Source organism: Mirounga leonina, unplaced genomic scaffold, assembly GCF_011800145.1.
Source record: "Mirounga leonina isolate KUSES-001 unplaced genomic scaffold, KU_Mleo_1.0 Mir_115, whole genome shotgun sequence".
Classification (NCBI taxonomy): domain Eukaryota; kingdom Metazoa; phylum Chordata; class Mammalia; order Carnivora; family Phocidae; genus Mirounga; species Mirounga leonina.
The window spans coordinates 5,989,534-6,007,688 of record NW_023270268.1 but is presented as its reverse complement, the minus strand read 5'-3'; the positions used below and the strand labels follow the sequence as shown (position 1 = coordinate 6,007,688).

The following is an 18,155-nucleotide window of genomic DNA, read 5'->3' as shown; positions in this document are numbered from 1 at the left end:
TGGCTGATCAAGCACTGATAACGATGCTCTGGGTCCAACTCTCCACCAGCTGGTCAGATGAGAAGGTTTTTCCCAAATCCTTTGTAGTGGGAAATGAAGCAAGAGATAAGGGGGTGGTGTAGACACGTATGCGCTCACTGGGATGGCACGGTGTAGCACGAGCTTGTATCTCTGTGTTTACAGAACACCGTGGCTTCCTCCGCAGCCCGGCGCTCTTCTTTACCTAGGCTGCCGGCCAGCAAGACTGCTGCCGCAAGCCAGCCGATGAGCCCATCTCTTCTGAAGTTAGTTCAGCTGGCTCTCCGCCAGGCTGATCCCAAGAGACGGAGAGCATGCAACCGCCCAGAGTTCAGGACAAACTACCACAAAGATGCCATCTGCCTTTTCTCTCATTATTCTCTGAGTTATAAAGAGACAGCCTGGCCACTTCAAAGATTCCCCCAAATCTTCCCTGGCACTCCTGACAAGACACTGAGAAGTTTCCTTCCTTTGTACAGTTACCATATGGAAGGACCCGAGTGGCCCCACCAGCAGGCTCCCGTCAATAAATCATCAGGCTGATTTGCACCTTTGTGGGCTACTTCAAGTGTGGTCCTCAGACCAGCAGCCTGGAGAACACCTGGGAACTTGATGGAAATGCAGAATCTCAGATGCTAAATCAGAACGTGCATCTTAACCAGCTCTCTGGCTGACGTACCGTCTAAGAGGCACGATATAACCACCTCTGCCAATTACAAATCATCGTGTTCCATTTGGAGCCAGTGTGAACAGATGAATCGAGAAGTGAGACTCTCCTCCTGTCCTAGCCCCAGTTAAAATGCACTCAAACTGCAAAGACATTTTAGGGTCCTCTCATTAATTCACAACTCTAGCTTTCTAATTACAAGGACAACCAGAGGGTATCGGGCACTTGGAGTGGGCACGTGCTGGGCAAGGCTCCTTAAAGGCAGAATTGCATTTAATCTTCAGAGCAATCCTGTGGAAGGCACGATTATCCCCATTTTACAGAAGGAGAAACAGGTGGCCAAAGGTAGTCATGGGACATGCCCAAGCCCACAAAGCACAGCGAGGTGCCACATGGCAACACGCACCCCGGCAGTCACGTGCAGTGCCAACCCCACTATTCTGCCCACCCCACAGCAGCCAGAGAGCAGGAAACGGGAGCCAACAAGTGCGGAGCGACCAGCCCCCTGCTGCCAGCCACCACATGTGATTTTGCATGCAAAAGCCCTCATGAGGCTCTGCGGGTGGCTCCTGGGTTAGAACTTCGATTGGGAATGTCTGTCTTGACCAAGGACTGGGCTTTAGAATAGAAAGAAGCCCTTTACCCTTCCGCATCAGGCTATCGATCAACTTCTTGCTTTTCTAAAACGTGTACATTGCTGGCACAGTGATGCCCAGAGCTCTCACACCTGTCTGGAGATGGGGGCCCATCTGTTCATCTGCCGGCACCAGTTATGCTCCCGGGTGGTCTGATCTCTTGCTCAAGGTAAGCCTGTTGGGCAGCTTCTCATGTGCATTTTACTCAGAGGTGGTGGGTTACACCACTGGTAAGCAGCAGAGCTCAGACTGAAACCCTGGGCATCCATGTCCAAGGGCGTCCTCCTTCCCGTCCTCCAAACTCCCTCCTCTTGTGGCAGTTTAAACACCCTCTATTTTTCCGACACGGCCACCTCCTCAGTGGTCAAGCTGGCTACAAAGACTCCACTTCCGCCACCACCCATCTGCTCTGAACCCATCCCTCCCATCAGGAGAGCAAACAGCAGGTAAATGCCCTGGCTAGTGGGTGACAGAAAAGACCCAAGCTGCCTCCCCGGGGAAGGCTCCTGCCCTACCCACAAATACCACAGCCATGGTTCCTGAGGGCGAAATTACAGTGCGATAGAGGACCGCAACTGGGCATTGAAAACCTTACATGCATTAGGCTTACTTTCATGCATTTGACCCCAACACCAAAGCTTCCCTAGGGACCCACGTGTCAGTGACGTGAGTGGAATCTAATCATTGTGTGTCCCTCCCACCGCACTGCCCAGAAACCCCAGGAATCACTCCGCCTCCCTCACTGGGCAAAAAATAGCCAAGACTTGAACAGAGAGAAGGCTGGTTGGCACAGAACCCTCCATTCCCAGAGAGGAGAGACTCTCCAGGGCCAATGCTTGCCACCTGGAGCTGGTGAACCTGAAAGGACTCAGAAGCTCCTCTTTTTACAGTTGGGGAAACTGAGGCTCTGACTCAAGCCAGGGGATACTAACTGTGTTTAGGGGTTTTAAACTAATAGTTCTGCTTGAATTCTAAGCTTTGAGGGCCAGTCACTCAGGGGGGTAACATGTAAGAAGCACGGGGCTAACACAGGGTTCAAGTTCTGCTACAACCACTGACAAGAAACTTATCTGAGGTCACATAGCTTAACTATTCTGGGCCTCAGGTTTCTTCCTCTGTAAAATAGGAAGAATTAAAATGTACCTAGTAAGGGTTCTTGCAAGGTTTAAGATAGTGTTTATAAATTACCTAGGACGGTGCTTGGTACAAAGTTGGTGCTCAATGAAAGGTGAGAATGTTAGTCAGTAGGCCAAACACCCTAGCACCCAAATCACCCCAGCTCCCCCTCTTGGCAGCACTCCCAGGAGCTCCTTGGAATCAGGAATTTATTCAGACCCTCAGCTGAGCTCATAGAAATCCAGGAATGGCTAGGACACTCTCACCACTAGCAGCAGACTGTAAAAGTAGCCATGATTCTCCACCCTTCCTGTATCCATGTCCTTCTCCATGGGGCTTTGCAACTTCTTCCACCAGGAGATACAGTCTATTTCCACCCTCCAATACCTTGAAAGTGGGCAGGCCCTGTAACTTGCGTTGGCCAACCGAATGTGACAGAAGGGGCATGGTTTGGCTTCCCAGCTTTGGCTTCAAGAGACCATGCATCCTTCTGATTGCTCTCTTGGCATCCTGCCCAGCCAGCACGAGTACAAGGCCATGCTGCTGGGGGACGAAAGCCACATGGAGATGAGCCATCCCAACGGAAGCCATCCTAGACCAGCCGGCCAGCGAGCCCACCCAGAAGCTGACAGCAGACACATGCATGAGCCCAGCTGAGAGAAGAACCATCCAGCTGAACTCAGTCTAAGCTGCCGACTACAGATTCATGAGCTAAGAAATGGCGATTGGTTTAGGCCACCGAGGCTTAGGGCAGTGTGACGCAGCAACACTGTGGGAATAGAAAACAGATCATCAAGATAGGACAGGCCCCTTCTGAAGGGAACTGGCCTGTGGCACCTCTGCTGTCCCTCAACTGCTCCTGAGTCCAGCGCACTGACCTAGCTCTGCAGCCGAGAACTGCTATGACTGGTTCTCCAGCTCCCTGGTCTCCTTTCCTCCCCCCAAAGGAATCTTACTGCCAACCAGGACCACAAACTTTTACTGACGGCCCTGATATGGGAAAGGCAGGGTGGGGTAACAGAAACAGCCCTGAAGAATGCACCGCCACCTCCTCTCCAGCTCCGTGAGCTCAGGCAAGTCCCCTGGCCACTCAGGACCTCCCTCATCCTTACAAGATGATACAAATGCACAGTCCCCTTCCCAGGACAGCAGGGAGGCACAAAAAGGAATGGTGAATGGCAAAGTGTTGGGGGGGTGGCACATCCAGGACAGCCCGACTTTTGAGAATAGGTAGGAGTTTTCATCTGCCAAAGCCAAGAGCAGACAAATGCTCTCAAAAGAAGCATCGGGGCACTTTTTCTTCCTCCTTAGGAAATGGATACCTTGGACAGGGGCTTGATGGGAGAGGGGACAGCAGCAAGGGTGACCCTGAGAATGGCCAGACAAGCATTAAGTCAAGTCCATCTGGGTTCAAATCGCAACTCTGCAATCTACTTGCTGGGTAACCTCGGGTTTGGCTTCTGCGGCTCACAGTAGCCCCACTGCCTCAGAGTGAGCAGGAGCATAGCACCTCTGGCACAGAGAAAGTACTCAATACTGGCAATAATATTTTTATCCTGGGAACTTTAGCTTGGAGCAAAGAAAGGGCGGGAGAGGGGTACAATCCAAATGCTGAGTCAGAGAATGAAACAGGTGACTTCCATGCCCAAATGAGACAGAGCAGCTGCTCACGCAGGGTCCCCCTCCTTGGAGAGGCCTCAGCCTGCTGGAGGCTCTGTCAGGGACTGAAGTGTCCTCAGAGGCAGCTGCCCTGGCCAGGGCCTCGGGTCGGGTCTTGGCAGATGCACCAAGAAGCAGCAGCTGGAGAAGGAAGCGTGGTAGAAGGGCCAATGTTCTCCTTGCCCCCCCCCTTCCCCAGAGCATCGAGTAAATGCTAAAATCCAAGAGCGGCAAGCTACAGACCTCTGGGAGTTTTGAGTAAAAGCCATGGGGTCCTCCTGGTGTTTTCTTGTGATAATTTTCTTCTCCAAGCACAGGTCAACACTTTTACCTTTATTCTTTTGGGCTAAAATTCTCACTACCACCCCCAACTGTAGAACTACAGACTTACCTCTCAGACTTGTGTGGAGCCCAGAATGGGGGCCAGAGCTCCCCACAACAGGGGCAGCCTCCCACCTGCTGAGAGAAGAAAGGAGCGTGCAAAGCTCTGGGATATACAATCCCACAGGTCTCCAATTAAAGGAGCCATCTCAGAGCCTTTCTAGAAGCAGGTAGGATGTAAATGAATACACATAATTACAGATTTATGTAGAGCATGACCAAAATTTTAGAGACCGCACATAACGAGTGCATCTTACACAGGACTATCTTGTTCATTTCTGTATTGAGTATGGACACTCTGATTCTGATAAATGAATAAAGGCGTCAACAAATGTACTGAAAGCACTCTTTCAGCATCTCAAATCAGGATGAAGATGATCATTAGTTCCCAAGGCCAGGCCACAGTAACAATAAAAAGAACTCCTGGTATTTATCCAGGGTTTCTACGTGCTGGAGGTAGTGTTCCAGGCTTTGCAGACATCACCCCATTTAAGGCAAGAATGCAATGAGGGAGAAATTATTATTCCTCTTTTCCAGAGAACTGAACAAGACTCAAACAGCTGAAGGGACTGAAGGCCCCCCAAATGTCCCTGAGGCTGAAACAGCTAAATAGGGGCGGGGCTGACCTCGAAGCCCACCCTCGTCACTGCCATGCACTTGTGGCACTCTCGGCAGCCCCCCTTTTAAGGCATAGGAACCACAGGTTTGGTTGTTGCTGGGAAACCAGGGGCCACAATGAAGGCAGAGCCAGGAAGAACCCTACTCCCTGTGTCTGGACCATCCACTCCCTAGGACCCATCACGGTGGGTAAGAGGTGCAGGTGCACATTTTGGAACACCCTGCACAATGCCGGTTTTGCTCTAGGCTTTGTACACATCACAGCATTGGAACACCGGCCGGTCAGGACAGGGCAGGAGGGGCCACCTGGGCTTCGACACACCAAGGGATGCGTGGACATGGACAAAGATGGTTTTGTGTTTTTTAGTTTCAGGTTTTGGGGGACACAAAGCATCCTCTCTCACACGTTGGCCACTGGTGCAGAAAGGCTGACTGGGCGGGTTTCTTTAATAAAGTTACAAATCCAAGGGTGAGTCCTGAACATTGGGTGCCACAGCTACCTTCCCCGTCCCCTCTCCAAACAGAGCTGCTTCTTAAATGGGGATAAAGAGATGGTAACAAAAGCAGCCCAGGGAGGTTAGGATGGATATATAGAATATTCCAGAATGTGCTATCTTTCCTAGGACACTTTTTTTTTTTTTAAGATTTTTTATTTATTTATTTGACAGAGAGAGACACAGCGAGAGAGGGAACACAAGCAGGGGGAGTGGGAGAGGGAGAAGCAGGCTCCCCGCAGAGCAGGGAGCCCGATGCGGGGCTGGATCCCAGGACCCTGGGATCATGACCTGAGCCGAAGGCAGACGCTTAACGACTGAGCCACCCAGGCGCCCCTCCTAGGACACTTCTATCTTACCCTCACACAGATGTGGTGTGACAGCAGGCCCTACAAATGTCCCTGGCAGAATCCCTGGGTCCCTGTTTACTCGGTGATCAAGCATCTCTGGAAAGCAGAACCCCAGTTTCCCCCCACAGGGGGCCAGTAGGTCCTGAATGAGTAATGAGTCCCCCACAGGGAAGCTACCACTAAAATAATTCCAAAACTTTCCCAGCACAGCCAGGCAGGACAGAACCTCATGAGACAGACGCCTGGATGCCTTGAAGCCCCAAGTTCAGACTCCTGACTCTGTGAGCGGCAAAGACACACACCCCAGCTCTGCCACTTTGGCCATGTGACCTGGGCAAGCAAGGCCCCTGTGGGTCAGTGTTCCCCTTTGCGAATGGGGCTAGAGGGACAACCAGCTGAGACCAAAGAACATTAAATGAGCTGATGCATCTAAAGCATGTAGAACAGTACTCTACACATGCTAAGTACTCAACGGGCCTGGCTGCCGCCACCATGTTGCCTCAGCTGTGAACTGAAACTCACAACAGAAGACCTTTCTGCTCTCCCACAGAGCAGAAACTGGGACCCAGTGAGCCTGGGTTTCAAAGACTCTAGATTTTTCCCAATCTTGGATTCACTCTCACTTTCTAAGGCTCCCTCAAAAAAAAAAAAAGGTCATGATAAAACACTTTCTTCTGCTTTGGTTGGTCACCAATCCACTTGGCTTAACGGTTTGTGGTTCACAAGGTACCAGGAATGAGGGGCTACTGCTCCCTCTGGTCAGGAGCTCATCAGCTGCCCGATGCTTCAAGGTAAGGGGGGGCTCTCTCCCTCCTCCAGCCTTCACCTGCGACATCCCTGAAATCAGGAAGAGGCACCCTGGGAGTCAGCCGGCAGCTAGAATGCTCTGGAGTCTGCTTTAGGTCAGAATCCTAATGTTCCCCATGCTGACCCAGTGTAATAAGCAAAGGCACAGATAATCCCCATCCAGGACGGCTGGCCGAGGAGCACATCTCATACCTTCCTAACAGCAACTCACAAATGATGGGCTCCGTGGCAGCCGTGGAGGCGTGCATCCCCTGCGTCACCTCATGTCGTTCAGCTGCAAGGGGGCGGTCAGCTGACAGTCCCCAGTGGCAGCCCCTTCAGGATGGCCACAGCAATCAAGCTGAGGCCATGTTCCTCCCAGGCAGGCCCAGCCAATGACCGATTATGATCTTGGTGGGGGGAGGGGGGGTTCCCTGTCGAGTTGATAGACACCCTAATCAGATCTACAGCACAGTCTGAGGCTGTCCCTAGCCAGTCCTGCTCCCTGCCCCCGTTCTTTCATACCCCCTACCCGCCCCCCAAAGGGGGGAGTACTCCTATCTCTGCCTGAGCATCCGCTCCCAGAGGACGCCCATGGACGCAAGCCCCCAGTCAATGTGCACTGATCGCCCAGACTGGGGCAGGCTTTGGACAAGGTAACTAAGCTTCAGTTCTCTGACTGGCAAACTGCAAACCACTCACCAGCTTGTCCCGAAGATTCAACTAAAGACTAGGATGCCTGTGAAAGCCTTTGACCTCTTGTAGATAGATGCCCAGCAAATACTCTCTGATGGGATTATCAATTTTTATTTCTTAAAGTTAGAGCCTACTCCCTTGATTTCTGAGAACACAGTGGCTGCTTTTAATACATGTGAAAACAACATTTTCCCTAGACAAATCACAGTAAGAGTTATCAGAAAAAGACCATTTCCGGACCAGCAGCAAGTCCATGGGGAGTCAGAGTTGGCTGGGGCCCAGCTCTTCACACCCTCACACCCAGAGCTGTTAGTGACTGGCTGAGAAGAATAGTCTTCTTGCCCCAGAAATTTCTCCCCCGGGCAAGACAGCTGCCTCTGCCCCTGCCAGGTTTCAGCACTAGCTCAGGAAACAGCACCCTTGCCAGATTCTCCAGCTCCTTAGGGAAAAACCTTGGAGACCCCAAGAGACACTCTCTGGGACCCCTTAGAACTCGGGCCTCACACACACGCCATGCCTCCCTGAGAGCTTACTGCAGGGCAGTAAGAACCAGGAATAAGGTCTGAAAATGCGACTTCCAGAAAATCCAGATGGGGAGGGGAGCCACACTCCCACTCGAGGGCCTGGCATGGGCCAGAACTCCGCAAAGACATGCCCCGCGCAGGTCAGGAGAGCGGTCACTGCCATTTCTGGATGTCTCCTCATAAAAACGGGTAGTGGGGGACAGCAGGGACCATGATCCCAGGGTCCCCCCCTCTAGAGGTTTTACCTTCACGGACGTCTCCCCGCTCTGCCCCTCTGAACAACCAGTGCCTGCCCAAGCACAAGCCTCTCCCCCATCAGAGCCCACAGCTTAGATTTTGCCCGGGACACCATCCTCTCACTTATCGGATGGCAGGTGACGTTTCCGTTCCCGAATCCCTCCACCTTAGCAGAGCAGGCACTCCGGTGTCTGACAAGGGAAAAGGCAAAGAAGTCAGCCCCCCTGGCTGTCCACTATTAATCCTGAGCTCGCTTTAAGTACCCCCACTTATTTTGATACACAAATATGCCAAGGGTTGATTTTTCCTTTTTCTTCAATCCTCATCTGATCTTTGTCTAGCCCTTTAAAACTTAATTCATCGCTCTAAACCGGCCCTGTCCAACACTCTCCGTGATAAGTGTTCTGTGTATGGTCCCATACAACAGCCACTGGCCACATGTGGATGGTGAGCACTTGAAATGTGGCTAGTATGACTGAGAAACAGAATTCTTGATTTTATTTGGTTGTAATTAATTTGTATTTAAATAGCCATCCGTCTGGCTAATGGCAACGGCGTTGGCAGTGCGGAACTGTCTAGCTTGTTCTCTTAATTCTCAACCTTAATGCAAATGGAGAACGTTATGTTCTCCTTGGCTCTGAATTACCTCCTATTCCTCACTGAACGATGCTCTGACAGCCTTAACAAAGCAGAAAGCAGGCACGTCTTCCATTTCCGAGCACTTGCTCTGTGCCTGAGCACAGCCGTCTTGATGTGTCCCGGGAGATGGGGCAGGAAGCACGTCGCCAGAAAGGAAGCCAATGCACCCAATCACCTCGGACTCCAGGGCGTCTGGGGCAGAGAGGAAGGACGGGAGGGGAGGGGTGTGAAAGAAACCCGCTTTGGGGGCTGGACGCCAGCCGGGCTGCATTTATTTATATCACAGGGTGTTACAGTTGTCTGCCCTGCAGCTGAAGAACCGGTACACGTCTAAGGAAAGGGGACAGAAATCAGCTTTGTCCATGTTCCCTGGCACCTACTGCTGTTGCTCAAAGGGTGCAAGACGACCCGGGGGCAGGGGTGGCGGAGAGAGGTACAGGAGAGGAAGCTAGCTCTGGCAGGCAGACACCCTCTGAGTGCTGTCGGAAAAGAGGAAACTGAGTCATGTGCATGTTTGTATCCAAACAGAGACAAATGACATCTGTAACACTGTCCAGGATATTCTGGTCCACCTGGCCATGGGGACAACTCACACTGCCTACAGCAAGAGAGGGACCAGGTTCTGGGTCTGGGCTCTTGCTCTTGATGCGACAGGACTGCAAAAGCTGTGTTCAAGCCTCAGGGTTTAGAAAAGCAAGGTCACCCCCAGCTCTTGCAGGGATCTAGGACTTTCTGACCCGTGACAATTTTGGCTTAAAAAAAAGAACTGACAGGTATGCTCGGTTATGGGATTTGAGAACAAATCCTAGCTCTCCTGGCAGAGCACACACACGTGCTTTGTGATGTGTATCTGGGGTCCGTCCGCCTTAATGCCACCGACCCTCGGTGGCAGAGCCCACAATGACCCTGGTGCTTGGGCTCTATCCCCGCCCCCTCCAGCACATTCTTCTTGCTCCTTACCATATCTACAACAAATCCTTCTACCTGTAAAAAGGTGTTTAATTAGCAGGCTGCCAACTTACTAAACCACTAATGCTGAATTAAGAAGCTAAAGAGTAATTTCCTAAGAAAGACACCAGATACAAGGTTAAATTAGCATTTTCCTTCTTTTCAAAGTTTCAATGTATTACTTTTCCTTTTCATGTCTATCACTTACTTCCCACACCCATTTTGACTATTTGTGATCTTTTTAAGTTCCCCTCATGTAGATGGCTAAGCTCCTCTCCTGCACTGGATCAGTCCTTTAGCAAATCATTCCAAAACTCCAGGGCCTGAATCAATGCATTTCTCTAAAGTACACACTTTAACTTCACTGGCACTTTAAAAATGCATAGAAAACGCCTCAAAATCTCCCTCTCTGACCCAGCAATTCTAAGCCCAGGAATTTACTCGAAGGAAATAATTAAGGATGTCCGCAAGGCATTAGTTACAAGGATGTTTACCCCTGCTGTTGCTTATAATCATGAATAATTGGAAACAACCTACATGTCCCTCAAAGCGGTGCTAAAAGATCCAGGGCCCTGGGACTGCCTGATAGGAAGAGACCATCAGTCGCTAAGTCAATCAACCAACCCCAGAGCTAAAAGTTAAGATAGAGACATAGGGTCGATCCAGATTCCCCTGAGCCTGAATCTTGTAAATTTAGGGTGACTACCTTTAAGAAAATACAAAATTAGGACTATAAAATTAGGCACAGGGTCTTCTTGCTAGGGGACCATGTGAGTTAGGGGCCTTTGGTGGAAGTTTCATTAGCTCCGTGGTAAGTCTAGTCTTGAGAAAGAAAAGAGAAAGGAGGGGAGGCTGGAAGTCTACTGCTTCAAGAGCCACAGCTGACAAAGTCTGTGCAGCATCATCAGCTGAGAATAATGTTCAAGGTCTAAGACAAAGAATATTTGGGGGAAGGGAGAGGAGAGAAAAGGATAAGGAGGAAAATATTTGGAAAAAGCCCCAGAAGCACAGATATCAGGGACGTAGCAAAAACTATGAAAAATTAACACAATGTGGGGCAAAAAAAGAAAAAGGAAATGTGCTTTAAAAAGATTTCCGTCAAGATTAGTCAGTACCTGGAAAACTATAGGGACAATCCCCCCAGTGGGTAGAGCAGCACGCTCATATACTCATATCGGGCACAGACAGGGTACTTTTGAGGCCAGCAGCCTGGCTGTTGATGGGTTCCTTAGGACCCCGGAAATATCTGCCCCACATCTTCACTGGCACCAAGGCCACGCATCGGCATTACCTTCCAGTTGCACACCCCCCCTCTGCCGTATACCCTGGGTGCCAAGTTGAAGGCCAGTCTGTCATTTCCTACAATCGCCGAGTCTATTCCAATCACACAGTTTTTCCTCATCTCCTTTTTGAAGCAAAGCAGGTTCAACTTTTTTCCCATGTCAGACTCGCTCTTGCCTCTCCCCCCCCCCCCCCCCACCGTTGTTCCCCACCTAGGGCAGCTTTGACCTGTGGCCGGTCCAAATCCAGGTGATCAGGTCTTGGCCCTTCTCCCCTGAGCTGAGCCATCAAAGAGCCCAGAGGCGCACAAGCCTGTGCAGTTACAGATCCCACACAGTGTCCCAACTCCACTGCCTACCCTTTTCTCTAGAGTCCCCTGCCCAGAGAAGCCCTTCTATTCCTCACCACTCTCCCCACACACTTTGTGCCAAGGTCACAGTCCAGGAGCCCAGCGGGGGCTTCTGGGATGCGTTCTCCAACTGCTCCTGCTGCATTCTCTACCAAATCCAAAGCCCGCTGAGCGTGTAGGACGTGGAAAAGGTGTTCAGCCTGCTTTGCTTTAAAAAAGGGATTTGGCAATGCAGAAAAATACAGTCTGGCCTTAAACTCGGCAACTGGGGTAAATGGTAGGGAAGGAGATGTGGAACTGGACAGGGGCTACACAGGACTTGGTTGTCTTGAAGGCAGTTCTCCTCAAAAACATGATTGTTAACGGGCTGGCCAGTCACAGAGTCCCATCTCCCCCCCCCCCACCCCCTTCCAGAAATGCCTCAGGACAGATCTTCAAACCCACTCTTCGGTCAGCCTCTGTCCGCTTCAGAGCAGAGACTGTCCCTCAGAGCCGCATGCTGAGAGCACACATTACTGACCTCGCCTTCCTAACCTGCATCCCCTAAGGATACTCACACTGGTGACCACACAATAAAACCAACTCCAGACTAGTTGTCACCCAGGGGCCCACTGGGCCATGACCTTGAATAGGGGAACTGTCCATGGCCTAACGCTCTGATGAAGAGGTGACCCTCGTGCGCTGTGGGATTCCCAATTGTCCAGGGAAAGGGTCAAAGAAGGACCAACCCCATCTCAAAGCTTCTCCTCAGGGGCTAAGCACTCAAGCACTGTACCTCTTAGCCGATGGCACTTATGGGGAGCGCTCCCACCCTTTGGGACTCTCAGGGAGCAACCAGACTCCTTGACCTCTACAGAACCACATCCCTCTCCTAAAACTTCAGGTGCTTGTCTCCGGGTCAGAGGACCCATGTGAAATGAGGCCCAGGCTGCCCCAGAGGTCACCCACCAGCCTTATCACTCAGGGTCCTGGACCATCCTCCTTTCCAGCATCCTGGACCCTCTCTGCTCACTTCCTCAGAAGGTCTAGTAAGGAAGGAGGGGGCCTCTGGACCGCAGTGTGCCCCGAAGGAGGGAGCCTCTGGACAGTAATGTGCCCCTCGGGCTGCCAGACACTCACCTCTGGGGAGCCCCACTCCTCCCCTACACACACAGCCTGTCCCCTGACGTCCCGGGGTCACTGCACTTCCTCGGCGCCACGCACCAGAGTGGCTTGAAGCCGGGGAGCGCTGGGTGGGGTGTCACCAAGAGCTCCCCGACACCGAGGAGTCTGCATCTCGAGTGCCCGGTCTCTTTGGGCCCTGGGGCATTCGGCGGAGGCCCCTCGGGGGCAGAGGAGCCAAGTTTCTTAGCGACCGAGAGAGCTAAGGCTCGTCGGGCTGGGAGGCCGAGGGGACCGCTCCCGGGGCTCTCCCCCCGCACGCCGGGCTGGCACCTCGGGGAAGCGCCGGCCCGGCCGCCTCCAACCCCAGGCGCCCACCGCAACGTCGGCGGGACGAGAGACCGGCGGCCGGCGTCCTGCCCGCCTGTCGTCTGCGGCTGAGCTGCGCGTCGCCGAGACCTTGCAATCTCCCCCTCGGGACGGCGGCGTGGAGGCGGCCGGAAAAGGCAGCGGCGGCGGGCGGGGGGCCGAGGCGCGGGCAGGGGCGGCGGCCCGGCCGGGGTCGCGGGGGCGCGGGGCCACTCACCAGCGCGTGTTGTCGTGGAAGTGCTCCAGCACCGCGTAGCCGAAGAAGGAACCGGCGGGCCCCTGGAAGCGCACGGGGCGCTGCGGATCGAGGTTGTAGGCGCCCGCGGGGGTCCCCGCGGCCACCAGCGCTAGGAGCAGCGCGCGGAGCCCCCCGGCGCCCCTCCGCGCCGCCGGGCCGCCCATCCCCAGCCGGCCGCCGCCCTCCGCTGTGCCCCGCGAGCAGGGCGCCGAGCGCGCGGGCGCCGGGGCCGCGGGGTCCGCCGACGGCCGGGAGGCTCCCGGAGGCGGGAGCTCTGCGCTCCGACGCTGGCGGGAAGCGGCGCCGGCCCGGGGGCGGTAGGCCGAGCGGGCGCCGAAAGCGAGCGCAGGGGCGGCCCGGAGCGGGCGGCGTCCTCAGTCCGGCCGAGAGGTCTGCGCGCTCGGAGCGAGCGGTCCCGGGCCGGGCGGTGCTGGACTGCGGAGAGGCGCGCCCGCGGGGTGGGCGGCCCAGAGGCGAGCGGTGGGACGGCGCGCCGGCGCCCTCTGCCGGCCGCGAGCCCGCACCCGGGCCGGCGCCAGCGGCCGGATGGAGTGGGCGACCCGCCCGGGGGGCCAGGGCTGCAGCACCTCCCACCGAGCCCTGGGCCCCCAGGCCGGGACAGGCTTCCCTAATCCTCCCCGCAGCTGCGTGCTCGCCCGCCCTGCGGGGGTCGCGGGGTATCCCGTTCCCTCTTGGTCTCACACCCACACCAAGGACCAAAGGAAGCCGGGTTAAGGATTGCGTTTATATTCTAGCTCTGCCCATCTGCTGCCCCTTGCCCGTGCTGTGAGACAACGCAGGGGAGAAGAAGCGCTCAACCAATGCCACCTGAGGTTGTTACTAACAACCAGATCCACGCGGGAGTGAACCGAGCACCCTTCCCTATTCCGCTCACCTGGTCTCCTACACCGTTGATCCCTTAGTGTGGTCTCTGCACCAGCAGCATCCACATCACCTGGGAACCCGTAAGAAATGCACACCAATCGGTTCCACTCCAGACCTGATGAATCAGAAGCTCTGAGGGTTGGGGTCCAGCTGGACATGGGGAGACGGGTGTAATTGTGATAAAATACACATAATATAAAACTTACCATCTTTAAGTGTACAGTTTAGGGGTATTAAGTACATTTGCATTGTTGTGCAGCCACCACCACCCATCTCTAGAACTTTTCTGTCTTGCAAAACCGAACTCTATATCCATTAAACAATAACTCCCCATTCCTCCCCTCCCCCAGTCCTTGACAACCACCATTCTACTTTCTATGAATTGGACTACTCTAAGTACTCCGTGAGTGGAATCATATGTGTCTGACTTATTCCACTTAGCGTAATATCCTCAAGGTTCATTTATGTTGTAAAAGGTATCAGTACTTCCTTCCTTTTTAAGGCTGAATAATACTGTATATATATATATATATATGTTTTCTTTATCTATTGATCCCTTGATGGACACTTGGGTTGGTTTCACCTTTTGGCTACTGTGAATAGGTGAATAATACTGCTATGGATGTATGAGTACAGTTATCTTTTGGAGATAACTGCCTTCAGGTGTTTAGAGTATATGCCCCAAAGTAGGATTCCTGGACATGTGGTAGTTCTGTGTTTAATTTTTTTGAGGAACCGCCATAATGTTTTCCACAATAGCTGCATCATTTTACATCCCACAAACAGTGCACAAAAGTCTAACTTCCTTACATGCTTTTAACACTTGTTATTTTCTGGGTGTTTTTTTGTTTTTTGTGGGGTTTTTTTGAGAGATATATATGTAGTAACCATTATAATGGGTGGTATCTCACTGTGGCTTTGATTTGCATTTCCCTAATGATTAGTGATGTTGAGCACATTGGCCATTTGTGCATCTTATGAAGAAATGTCTGTTCAAGTCCTTTGCCCATTTAGCAAAGGACTGTGTTTAACAATCTGATTCTGATGCATGCTAAAGTTTGAGAATCATACCACATCAATACTATATCAATATTGACACACCTTTATTTTCCTCAAGCAACTATACCCTGCAAGCCATTAGAAGCAGAACCTACTATCTAGTTGTTGCATGAACCCATGTTCCAAAACCAGCCCTAAGTTACAATACAGGCTCCCCAGGGAAAACAAAGTGAGAGCTCTGCCTCCTTAACCACCTGCTCCCAGCTGCTTACACACATATCAGAATAGACCTATGGTCCCAAGGGCCCCAATTATTATATAATAAGTATAATATTATAGAACTATAATTATATAATTATTACAGAACTGTAAGATCTGTCGTGATGTCCCCATTTTCATGCCTGTTACAGGTAACTTGTGTTTTTATCTGTCTTGGTAGGAGTTACCAATTTTTTTAAAAGATTTAATTTGTTTATTTGAGAGAGAGAAAGAGAGAGTGCATGCACACACAAGAGAGATCATGAGCAACAGAGAGGGGCAGAAGGAGAGGGAGAAGCAGACTCCCTGCTGAGCAAGGAGCCTGATGTGGGACTCTATCCCAGGATGCTGGGATCACGACCTAAGGCAGATGCTTAACTGACTGAGCCACTCATGACCTGAGCCAAAATCAAGAGTTGGACACTTAACTGACTGAGCCACCCAGATGCCCCCAGAATATTTTCTAATTGCAGTTGAGTTCTCCTTGGTCCATGGAAAATGTATTCCTTAATTTCCAAGTTGTGGGAGATTTTCTATCTTTTTGTTATTGATTTCTTTTTTATTTTTCAAAGATTTATTATTTATTTATTTATTTATTTATTTATTTATTTATTTGAGAGAGAGCGTGTGCATGTGGGGGTGGGGGAGACAGGGAGAGGGAGAGAATCTCAAGCAGACTCCCCATTAAGCGAGGAGCCCCACTCAGGACTCAATCCCACAACCCTGAAATCATGACCTGAGCCAAAATCATGAGTCAGGCACTTAACTGACTGAGCCACCCAGGCACCCCTTGTTACTGATTTCTTAATTCCATTATGGTCATAGTACATACTCCGTATGTTTTCAATCCTTTGAAATTCATTGAGATATGATTTATGACCCAGCATGCGGTCAATTTTGGTGAATTTTTCATGTGCATTTGAAAAAAAAAATGTAGGGGCACCTGGCTGGCTCAGTGGAGCATGAGACTCTTGCTCTCAGAGTTGTTAGATCGAGTCCCATATTGGGTATGGAGATTACTTAAAAATAAAGTCTTAAAAAAAAGAATGTAGAACACATTGTTAGAACTATCATTCTATATATGTCAATTAGGTCATGTTTATGAATCATGTGGCTCAAAATTTATACATCCTTGTTGATATTTTGTTTGCTTATCCTATAAGTGACTCAAGGAGATAAATTAAAATCTCCACCTACAATGGTGAATTTGACTATTTCTAATTTAGTTCGGTCTTAGTTTTTTCTCACATAACTTAGGGCTTGTTTTAGATACAAATTTAAGATTCATACTGAATTGGCTCTTTTATTGCCAATGAAGTTTGACCACACTATTGTGGTTTCCCTACCTGTGCTCTCTTCTTTTTACCTTTCCACAACAGAAACTAGAAAATGGTTTGAAACCTCCTGTTGCCTCCCCACTCCTACAGGTTGGAGCCAGAGCTCCTTAGCAAGACTGAAAGCAGGGTAGGGGGTCTCTACCCTTATTTCCAGCCCCATCCTGTGCCGCCTTTCTGCCTCACTGCCATGAATCCTCCAAAGCATTGACACTCAACTTCTGTCTGTTCCCTAAACGCATCCAGCAGGGGTTTTCAGACATCTGTGCCTTCTCCAAGGTTGTACTTTCTTCCTGAAATGTCCCACCCTCTTATCCAAATGGCAAAATCTCACCTATCCTAATATTCTGGCCCAGCCTCACCCTTTATGTGACACTCCCTCTGCCCCTTTCTCCTCTGAGCTCCTACAGCAGTGTTCACATGCCTGTATCTCAACACTTATATTTTAATCACATTCCTTCTAGAATGTAAGATTCTCTACATAGAAAAAGAATATCTTAATTATCTTTGTATCCTCAAGGCCCAGCTCAGTGCCAGAAATAGGCAGATGCTTAAACATTGTTGAAAGAATGAACTGCTTGAAGAAAAGCAAGCTGAGTAAAAAGAGTAAGCCCTAAGTTGGGACACTTGGATGGCTCAGTCAGTTGAGCATCGACTCTTGATTTCAGCTCAGGTCATGATCTCAGCGTCCTGAGATCAAATCCCCGTCAAGCCCTGCATTGAACTTCATGCTCTAGGGAGTCTGCTTCTCTCACTCTCCCTCTCTCTGTGCCCCTCCCTCCACTCTAACGTACTCTCTCTTTCTCGAATAAATAAATAAAATCTTTAAAATAAATAGATAAAACCCTTTGGAAGAGACTCTGAAGGAGAGTTTTAACTTTCTCTGAGTTTTGGTTGTGAGGGTAAAAAATGATCCGTTCTACTTTCAGGAAAGAAAACCCAAGTTTCCATTGATTGCTAGTAAGTTTCCAGTATCTATACTTCCCATTTTCCTAACTTACAGAGCTTGGAATTATCAGAGCATTAATGTATCTACCTTAAAAAAATAAGTAAATGAAACTATGTTTCTCAATCTCTCTTGCAGAAGGGGAAGCCATGTAACAGCACCTGGCCAATGAGATATAAATGTACACTGTGGGGGGTGGGGCTTCTGGAAAGGTTTTTTAAAGGGGAGCCAACTCAGATGGCCTGTGGCTTTCACCCTATGTCCTCCCCTCTCTTGCCTGCATCACAGACAGAGGTCATGGCTGGAGATGCAGAGGCCATCTTGAGAGCTACCTCAAAGTGAAGACCAGATCACAGAGACCTCAGTGCCAGCATCCTCCAGCTGCCGCCCTTGACCTGGGCTGCCTTCCTCAGGACTTCTTATTATATAAGAAAAATTAAACACCAATTCATAGGAGCTACTGCTTTTGAGGATTTGGTTATTTGTAGCTAACTCAACACTAGAATGAACAGTTCCCAGAACAGATGCCCCTAACCTAGGGTCCACACAGCTCTACAGGTAGCTTCAGAGGTTCTGAGAGCCCTGTGGTTGGCAGAATGCCCCCCCAAATATGTTCACATCTTTATC

At 50.9% G+C, this 18,155-nt stretch overlaps 1 protein-coding gene across 1 annotated transcript in view; it reads right to left on the bottom strand.

The window, feature by feature from the left end:
- ITGA9 (integrin subunit alpha 9) overlaps positions 1–13,515 on the bottom strand; it is a 346,914-nt gene extending 333,399 nt beyond the window's left edge. The window contains exon 1 of the mRNA XM_034991993.1: positions 13,086–13,515. Coding sequence (XP_034847884.1) covers positions 13,086–13,270 — 185 coding nt within the window. The 5' untranslated portion in view covers positions 13,271–13,515. The remainder of the gene's footprint in view (positions 1–13,085) is intronic.
- Positions 13,516–18,155: the final 4,640 nt, after the last annotated feature.